The sequence below is a fragment of the Arvicola amphibius genome, unplaced genomic scaffold (assembly GCF_903992535.2).
Source record: "Arvicola amphibius unplaced genomic scaffold, mArvAmp1.2, whole genome shotgun sequence".
NCBI lineage: Eukaryota > Metazoa > Chordata > Mammalia > Rodentia > Cricetidae > Arvicola > Arvicola amphibius.
Genome location: NW_024582254.1, coordinates 1 through 10459, shown reverse-complemented (window position 1 = coordinate 10459; position 10459 = coordinate 1). Strand labels below are relative to the sequence as shown.

The 10459-nt window shown below is 46.6% G+C and overlaps 1 protein-coding gene across 1 annotated transcript; it reads right to left on the bottom strand.

Annotated features, from left to right (window-relative positions):
• Positions 1-2630: 2630 nt before the first annotated feature.
• On the bottom strand, positions 2631-9331 carry LOC119805757 (retinol dehydrogenase 13-like; the record flags this gene model as incomplete). Its single annotated transcript, XM_038317594.1, has 3 exons — positions 2631-5271; positions 7874-7975; positions 9094-9331. Coding segments are annotated over 3 exons (585 nt in total), but the record flags the coding sequence as incomplete, so codon positions are not given.
• Between the last annotated feature and the right edge of the window lie 1128 nt (positions 9332-10459).

Here is a 10459-nt window from a genome sequence, read left to right as displayed (position 1 = left end):
GATAGAATTCCCCAGCTCTGAAGAACAGTCCATACAAGCTGATGCAAGTTCAATTCCTTTCCGTGTTGAGTCACCATACAAAGCAATTTTCTGTCACTGTTTCTCTGGTCTGGTTTTTGGTTTGGTTTGGTTTGGGGTTTTTTGGTTTTTGTTTGGTTGGTTGGTTTTGGTTTTTATCTTTACTCAAAGTGGTTTGACTTTCAGTTTTTGAATAGAATCGCACTATTGTAGCCCAAACTAGACTCAAATTCAAGATGCCCCTGTCTCAGCCTTTCCAAGGCTAGGATTATAAGCCCAGCTTTTTAGTTGGCTTAATTACTTGCCCACGAATTCTTCTCTGGGCTGTCTTTTCAAGTAGATTTTGTCATCTTTCATATATCTTAGGGTGCTGCTGTTTTCGAGCCATCTCAGGCCTCAGGATTAGGACACTGTAGCATTTGTGGCACTTGAGATCTCTTGATTTTGAAGAGGAAGTGGATGTTGGTCATGAGAGTTTGTGGTCAGAAGCAGTCACATCCATGTGCAAGAAAGACAAATCCCCCCAGCATGAAAAGCATCCCCATTGATCAGCTACCTTGGTAGCCTGGGCTCCAGATAAGTTTAGACTTTTACCTCCTTCAGATAAATGCCATCTCCCAAGAAAGACACCCTGTGGTGGTAAATACTGTCAACCTGATAGTATCTAGTGCTACCTAGGACAAAGCTCTGATCAAGTCTATAAGGAAGTTTCTAGGTTGAACTAATTGCAATGTGAAGAGCCGCAGCAAGTGTAAGCAACACTACACTAAGGGCTTGAGTAGAAGACAGAATAAAAAGGAACACAGAAGTTGGTGAGACAGCTCAGCAGGGAAAGGCACTTGCTACAAATGCCTGACAACCTGACTTCAACCCCAGAACTCATGTAACGGTGGCAGGAAGGAACTGACTCCGTGAAAGTTGTTCTCTTGCGTCCACACACATGGTGTGGCATTCGCCCCTCACCACCACCACCAATAATAATGATGAAGGGAGCCGGCAAGATGGCTTATTGAGTAAGAAGGGCACTTGTCACCAAACCCCCCATAAGTTACCATCTGGCTTGCACAAGCACACCGTGATGCATGCACAACACACACATAAATAATGTACAAAAAAATCAAAGCCAAAGGGGAGCTAAGCAGCAGCATTCCTTCCTCTGCCTCCTGTCTGAAAATGCAGGGTGGACAAGCTGCCCCAAGTCCCTGCCGTCACACCTTCCACACCATAATGGATCATACCCTGGAGCTGCCACCCAGACTGAAGCCTTCTTTCCTTCAGTGGCTTTTGTCAGGAAGTTTGTCCCAGCAAGAACACACACACACACGCCAAATAAAAGAGGACAAGCCAGGATGTGGTGGCACACGTCTTTAATCCAGCACTTAGGGAGGCAGAGACAGTGAGTTCAAGGCCAGCCTGGTCTACAAAGGGAATTTTAGGACAGCCAGGACTGTTACACAGAGAAACCCTTTTTTGTGTGTGTTTTAAAAACAAAAACAAAACAAAAAAAACAATGGCGAATTAATAACAGGAATGTATATTTTTGTTTATTTGGTTATAAACATTGCAAGTTGGCAACATATAGTGGGCCTGTAATCTCTGGGCTCGAGAGGCTGAGATGAGATCTAGAGTTCAAGTTTAGTCTGAACTACACAGTGAAACTGTCTCAAAAGAAAAAAAAAGTGGAGTTGAACCAGCCTAATTAAAGCAGACCAGAATGGATGAGAAATAAGTGGGCGTCATTGGAAAACCTTAAGAGCCAGGCTTTATAAAGGGGAGTATACAGTCAGCAGAGCAATGGCCTTCCCCAGGGTAGCTAGATCCCATCACCAGAACCTGGGACACAGAAACAAAGGACTGTGTTACTTTACCTGGCAAACAGGACCAGATAACAGATAGCATTAAGTCTGCTCTACTGATTTTAAAAACAGTAAAGCATTGTCTTGGATTATCCTGATGGGCTTATATGACCAAGGGGATCATTAAACAGGGAAGACAGAGGCAGGAGAATCTAACAGTGTAATGGCTCAGTGGTTAAGAGCACTGGCTTGCTCTTCCAGAGGACCTGGGACCCATATTCAATTCCCAGCACCCATATGGAGACTTACAACTGTAACTCCAGTTCCAGATTTGGAGTCCTCTTCTATCCTTCTCAGGCACTGCATGCACATGACAAACAGATATACAAGAAAGATAGATAGATGATAGATGATGATAGATAGATAGATAGATAGATAGATAGATAGATAGATAGATAGATGTGTGTGTGAGAGAGAGAGAGACAGAGAGAGAGAGAGAGAGATGCATGCTATCAATATTGTACATCCAAGGGTACCTTTCTATATGATTTGGTTGCAACTTCTCAGGCACTGCATGTACAAGATAAACAGATATACATGAAATATAAATAAATAGATATATAAATATATTGTACATCCAAGGGCATCTTTCTACATATGATTTGGTTGCAAAATATACCCTACTAGGAACACTGCTATTAAGACAGAACTTGGGCAGCTTTGGAGTGGATGACAAAGAGCTTTCAATTCTCACCTCTCGTGGCTTCAAAATATTCTGTAGCAATGAGGTGCTTCTTGGTGTCACTGTTCCAGCAGAGCAGGTGCTACGTGGTTGGCTGGGCTCTGCAGTCACTTGGCAAGTGACAATTCTAGGCCAGTCCTGCTCTAAGTACCCAGTGGTCTACTGAGCTTTCCTTATGTAGCCTTGGCTGTTCTGCAACTAGCTCTGTAGACCAGGCTGACCTCAAACTCAGCGATCTGCCTGCCTCTGTCTCCCAAGTGCTGGGATCAAAGGTGTGTACTTCCCAGCTATCTACTGACCTTTTTGATGGTCCGGAAATTCTACATCCCAGCTGAGTGTCCCATTTCTGAAGCAGAAGTTCCCTAAGACAGCCCAACCTCAGTGATCCCTGCCATATGGTGAGCTGCACCTTCCACCACTACAGAGTCAGCAGCAGCTTGCTTCACTGCCTCAGTAACTTAAAAGTCGGTTTCTTAAAAGGAATAAATATTCAAGTTGTGTGTGAAATAAATTCCATATACAATGGATAAAATAAAACCTATGACTCAGGTTCAGGGTCATGTGGTGATATGTTCAGAGGTGAAGGTCTTTGTCACAAGGCTGGACAAACTGAGTTGTATCCCCAAGACTCACAAGACAAGAACAATTCCCACAAGTTGTCCTCTGAATGAACTCCGCACTGAAGGCAGACACTCAAGGGCATACCTGTGCACATGCACATACACATACACACTAAGAAAATGTTTGTTTTTTTTTAAATCTATGACTCAGCTACATTTGGAGATTTCACTGTTTTGACTTGTTTTGACAGGATCTTGTATAGCCCAGGCTGGCAGAGGATGACCTTGAATGCTCGATCCTCCTGCCTCTACCTCTTAAGTGCTGGTGTTACTACACCCAGCAAGTTATTATAATCATACAGAAAGCTTGAGAATCTAAGGTTAAAATTATCATAAGAATTGGAGAGATCGGGGCTGGAGAGATGGCTCAGAGGTTAAGAGCATTGCCTGCTCTTCCAAAGGTCCTGAGTTCAATTCTCAGCAACCACATGGTGGCTCACAACCATCTGTAATGGGGTCTGGTGCCCTCTTCTGGTCTGCAGGCGTACACACAGACAGAATATTGTATACATAATAAATAAATATTTTAAAAAAAAGAATTGGAGAGATCATGATCTCAGGTGATGCTGGTCCTCAGAGGCAGCAGCTAGAAGCTTTTCACTCCATTCCGGTGGTGAAGGCCAGGGTCTCCACCGAATCCCAGCACCTCAGCCAGGACACTAGGTCCGTAGCTGTCCTTTACTGAGCCAGACAAGAGCTTAATGCCCACACCATCCCATGAGGTAGCAGTTACCCACGGCTGTTTACAATCAAGAGCCATCCTGGTTCCTTTGATTATCAACTTGACACACCCAGAAGAGGAAGGGATCCTCAACCGGAGAATTGCTTGGACAAGAATGCCCTGGGTGAATGTCCGTGGGACATTTCTTGCTTGCTAATTGGTGTAGAAGGGACAAGCCCACTGTAGGTGGTCCCATTCCTGGGCAGGTAGGCCTAGGCTGGCACCTGACTCAGGCATGACAACACGTCTTTAATCCCAGCAGGCAGATCTCTGTGAGCTCAAGGCCATCCTGGGCAAGCTCCAGGAAAGCCAGAGTTACAGAGTAAGACTCTCTGTGTAAAAGAAATAATAATGATGAAAATAAAAGACAGTTATCTGAGTGTAAGCCTGGTATCTGCGTCAAGCTCTTGCTTTGAGTTCCTGCCGTGGCGTCCCTCCTCCATGATGCACTATATCCTGTAAGCTAAAGTAAGCCCTTTTGCTCCCAAGTTGCTTTTGAAACAATAGCCAACTCTTAGAGGAGACAGAAGTGTGCAAAGGCCCACAAAAAAACTATGACTGACTGGCCATATTTGTCTGATTACCCGCTCTTTAACAGTGGATCAATCAGTCACCACCACAGCTACCTTTGAACATTGCCCAAAATCATTCCCAAGAGAGACGCCTGATAGACCCACTCCCCAGAAATCATCAGAGTACATTATACCTGCCACCACCACACATACCCCATCAATGCTCAGCTGTGGTCCAACTGAATGTGGTCAGCTAACAAAAAAGGACCAACATTGCCACCTAAAGGAAGATGAGAGCATGGCAGCCAGCATCCATGGTCTTGGGAGTCAAACAGTCCCAACACTGCCCCTAGAGGATGATAAAGGCATGGCAGCCAACAGCTATAGTCATAAGATTCTGACAGTGCCAACACTGCCTCTAGAGGAAGATGAGAGCATGGCAGCCAGCAGCCATGGTCTTGGGAGTCTAACAGTCCCAATACTGCCCCTAGAGGATGATGAGTGCATGGCAGCCAACAACCATGGTCTTGAGAGTAACAATGCCAACAGTGCCCCAGAGGATGAGGGCATGGCAGCCAGCGGCCTTGGTAATACAGTTCCATCTGGATCTTTGAAGGTTATCTGGGGAGGGACTGTCCCCTTCCAGGGGACCCATGAGCCATGTCCAAGCCCACCAAGTTAGCACTTTCAGCCCAAAGTCTCCGGGCTACTTCCTCATCTTCAGCCTCAGGAGACGGAGCCTTCTCTCTGAGTCCATCAAAGTACTTCCCAGAAACGCTCTCCAGTTCCTCTGCCACTGCCAGGTATGTGCTGGGCTGGGCCGCCAACTGGGGACTCTTGAACAGCAGCCAGAAGAAGGGCCCTACAATCAACCACAGAACATTCAGTCAAAAAAAAGGAAAGAGAGAGAAAAAAGAAAATTCCCTGCTCTACCCCCCCAAAATCCCTAGGGATGGAACCTTCCCTGAAGACCCACGGACCCACCTCCATGCCTTTGTCCTCTTGCAGTTCCCTCTACCTAAAGGTCCCTTCCCTGGCAGCATTCCCCTCCCCCCCCCAAAAAAAAACTCCAAACAGAGGGATGAGCACAAAATCTGCCTCCTACAGGAAACCTCCCCAGGGTTTCCAGAAAAAATGAAAACGTATTTTTCCCTATTCTATCCTTGAACATAATCTTTCTTCTCAGACAGGGACACATGTAGCCCAGGCTGGCCCTGAACTCACTATACAGCCAAAGATTATCTTAAACTTCTTATCCTCCTGCCGCCACCTCCCGAGTACTGGACAGCATATACCAACACGTTTGATTTTATGTGGTGCTGCAGATCAAACCCAGGGTTTTGTGACATGGTAGCCAAGCACTCTGTCCACTGAGCTACATCTCCAGCCTTCAATTTACTAAATATACTTCAAGGTACTCTTAGGTTAAAATTCTTGATACATGCCCACTAGATGACTCTCAAGGATTATAAATACCAGTTATAATGTTCTATTGACTCAGACTATATTCTTCTTCTTCTATTTCTTCTCTCATACATCCTAACCACAGTCTCCACTTCCCCCACTCCTCCCAGCACCCCCTCGTTCCCTCCCCTCTCATACAATACATCCTAACCACAGTCTCCACTCCCCCCACTCCTCCAGCACCCCTCGTTCCCTCCCCGAGGTCACTCCTCCTCCATTTCCTATCAGAAAAGAGCAGGTGTTCCAGAGTTATCAACTGGACACCAAATAACAAGACGCAACAAGACTAGACACAAACCCTCACATCAAGGCTGGACAAAGGAACTTAGTGGGAGGGAAAGGGTCCCAAGAGCAGACAAAAGAGTCAGAGACACCCCCACTCCTATTGTTAGGAGTCCCAAAAAAAAGCAAGCTAATAACTATAACATATATACAGAGGACCCAGTACAAACCCATGCAGGCTCTGTGATTGCCAATCCAGTCTTTATGAGCCCTGCTTAGTTGATTCTATGAGCCGTGTTCTCACAGTGTCCTCAACCCCTTCGGCTCCTACAATTCTTCCTCCCCCTCTTCTATGGGGTTTCCTGAACTCCAAGGGGAGAGATGTGATGGAGACCTCCAATTTCAGCTCTCTCCACCTAATGTTTGGCTATGAGTCAAACTACATTCTTGGTCAGGCACTGTGCAGTCAATATGGGCAATCTCACCTCTTCTTCTCACTGACTATGAGGACAGTCCTATCATGGACCTCACTATGCAGATAAGGAAACAGGCTCAAAGCAACAAGCATGGTGATCTTAGAGTATCTGTGATCCCAGTACTCAGGAAGCAGAGGCAGGAGGAATGGTTAAATTAGTCTACATATTAAAATGTTATAAAAACCAGGAGGTGTGTTTCCTGGTGACTTAATTTTGAGTGAAGCTGAGGAGGCTACCCTGTGTACAGCCTGACCCTAGAAATCAGCTTGATGAAGGATTTTCATTGGTTAATTAATAAAGAAACTGCTTGGCCCAATAGGACAGAAAATTAGGTAGGCGGAGTAGACAGAACAGAATGTGGGAAAGAGAGGGGAGACGCTTCAGGCAGTCACCATATGCAGTCGCCATGCTTCTCCTCTCTGAGATGGACGCAGGTTAAGATCTCTCCTGGTAAGCCACCCCTCGTGGTGCTATATAAATTACTAAATGTGGGTTAAAGCAAGATATGAGAATCAACCAATAAGAAGCTACAGATAACGGGCCAGGGGCCAGGCAGTATTTAAATGAATACAGTTTCTGTGTATTTTGGGTAAAGCTAGCCGGGTGGTGGGACACAGCCTGCCGTTCCTTCAACATCAGCTCAAGGCTTATCCTCCAGGAAAATTTTCTTTTTTTGTTTGTTTGTTTGTTTGTTTGTTTTTCAAGACAGGGTTTCCCTGTAGTTTCTAGAGCCTGTTCTGGAACTAGCTCTTGTAGACCAGGCTGGCCTCGAACTCAGAGATCCGCCTGCCTCTGCTGGGATTAAAGGCGTGCGCCACCACCGCCCGGCTCAGGACAATTTTCTTATTCATCAGTGGGGCTATAGCCTGTTTTCTGTTGACCTGAGGTCAGAACCACATAGAATTATGACTCATCTTCTACCCCAGGAAGACATGTGAAGGAGCAGAAAGTGGCACACACAGCACTCAGAAGGTGAAAGGGTCAGAAGTTTAAGACCAGTCTCACCCATATAATGAGTTCAAGTCCAGCCTAGTCATTAAGGCCATGTTGATGGGGGAAAAAAAATGTCAGGTGTGAAGGCACATTTATTTAATCCCAGCACTCTGAAGCAGAGGCAAGCAGATCTCTGTGAGTTTGAGGCCAGCCTGGTCTACATAGCAAGTTCCAAGTCAGTCAGAGATACATAGTGAGACCCAGGGAGAAAGAATCAAAAAGAAATAAAGTGACCATCTCTGAGGGAAAGTCCTGGATCCCCAGCTAACAAGGCTCTGTGAGGGGATACCAAGCTGGAAGGGGACTCACCAAGTGTGAAGCTGGAGAAGGCAGAGTTGTGCATGTCTGTATGTCTGCCCAGCTCTGTCCTGGCCACACCGGGGTGCAGAGCATTGACCGTCACACCTGTGCCTGGGAACAATAGAGACTGTCAAGTGGTAGAAGATAGCTTAGCTGTTAAAGAGCTTGCCACACAGGAGGTCCTGAGTTTGATGCCCAGAACCCAGGTCAAAACACATGCCTGTGATGGTAATCCAGGCTTCTAATCCCTAGTGAGTGCTGGGGAGGCAGAGACAGGTAGATCCCCAGGGCTCACTGAAGCTATAGCCTAGCCTAGGTGATGAGCTCCAGGCCAAGGAGAGACACTGTCTCAAATAAAAAGCAACATGGATGGCAGCCAACATTGTCCACTGACTTACACACACACACATACAGACCACATGCATGCACACGTGCTCGTGCACGCATACAAACAGGCACACATAAAGACTAGTGAAAAAGACCAGGTTGGCCCCTTGCCTAGAAGGCTGCTGTAGCCACCACTACACTCTGGGTCTTCCCTAACCTAGGCTGTTTCCCACACTTGAACCCACATTATCCTCTGTGCTCTGAAGCCTCCATCTCAAGTGGCCTCCCCAGCACAGCAGCCCTGGGGGCATAAGAGACCCACATTCCTGGGCTCTACCACCCCCACCAGCGTCTGAAGCAGGGGACTGGAATGGGATCTAAGATGCTGCAGTTATGACTGTCTCCCAAAAGTGGCCTGCACTGCTGGCCACAGACAACTTTTGAGAAGCAAGAAGCCAGGGAAAGCTTCTTTATCCCTAATACTACATTCCTTCCATTAGAGTGGAAGGAACTGGGGAACCACCCAGGAGGACCCCTGAATTCAACCAACTAGATGCCAGGAGCAGCCTCTCACGAACCCATTTGTGACAGGCATGTCTGCAAACACTGATGTGTTCCCAGAGCCAAAACCAGTCGCGGTGGACAACCACTGGCTTAGAACACCAGAGGCTTAGAAAGCTATCCAAGATAAGCATGTCTGATGACGGCAGGCTGGTTGAGGCCAAACAGCAATCATTAGAACCACGATTTACTAGTGATGTCCACCTCCAGCACTGGAAGGGGCCACGGCATGGTGGTACAGGTGCCATCCTTTTGTCTAAAGTCCACCAACAGCTCCGGGTTACAGAACTATTCCAGACGAGGAGGAAGGAAGGAGAGAGAAAAGCTCGCCATGTGCACACCTTGCAGCCGGCGGCTCAGCTCCTTGGTGAAGAGGACAACAGCCAACTTGCTCTGGCAGTAGGCCGCCTTGGTGTCATACTTTTTTGTCTTCCAATTCAAGTCATCAAAGTCTATGTGCCCAGCAACATGAGCCAGGGAGGACAAGTTGATGATGCGCGAAGGGGCCGAGGCCTTCAGCTTGTCCAGCAGCAAGTTTGTCAACAGAAAGTGACCTAGATGAAGGACGACAAGAAAACACTATCTTCTCACAATGGCTATTTTACTTTTTTAAGATATTTTTTATGTGTATGAGTGTTTTGTCTGCATGTGTATCTGTGCAAAACATGCATGCAGTGCCCATGGAGACCACAAGAGGGTGGTGGATCCCCTGAAACTGGAGTCAGAGATGGGACTCAAACCCAGGTCCTCTGCAAGAGCAGCCAGTCCTCTTAACCACTGAGCCACAATTTTAATTTTTCATTCCCAGCGGTAGCATAATCCTCCTCTTCCTCTATTATTCTCCCTTACCCACTTTATTATTCTGCTTGGAGTTGTTTTGTTTTTTTGAGGAGAAAAAAAACTTAGATTTACATTCAGCTGATTTTTCTTTTTTTTTTTCTTTTTTGGCTTTTTTTTTTTTTTACAAGACAGGATTTCTCTGTGTAGCCCTAGCTGTCCTAGAACTCAGTCTGTAAAGCAGGCTGGCCTTGAACTCAGATTTTTGTTTCCAATTGAACATGGACCACAGCACGTGGAGGGAAGAGCATCCTTCGGGAGCTTGTATCCTCCTTCCCCCACCTCAGGGATCAAACGCAGATCAGGCTGAGACAAGTCTCACTATGGAGCTCTGCCTGATGAGCCTAAGAACCCACTCAGTTGGTTAGACTAACCTTGAACTCCAGGCAATCCTCCTGCCTCTGCAAGGATTAAAGGTGGCAGCAATGGATATGAGGACAGGCTGACTGTGACACCTGTTGTTGATCTCAGCCAACCCATCAGGCTGGGCAGATACCCCATCCTCCCTCACTCCATGGACATCAGGAGCTGGGCACTTGGTTGAAAAGACCTTCTCCCTTCCATCAAGGGTGTATTAGTGGCTGTGCTCCCCCACTAGAGCCATGGTGGATGACACCAAGCCCAGTGTCTCAGTTACTATTCTATTGTTATGAAGAGATACCATGTCATCCCTTACAAAAGAAAGCACTTGCCTAGTTTTAGAGGGTTGGTCCATAGTAACCATGGTGGCGGGCAGGCATAGTATCATTATATCCTGGTCCACAGGCAGAGGAGGAAAGAGACAAAGCCCAATAACACACCGCCTCCAACAGGCCACAACTCTTAACTCTTCCCAAACAGTTCCACTACCTGGGAACCAAATATATGAGG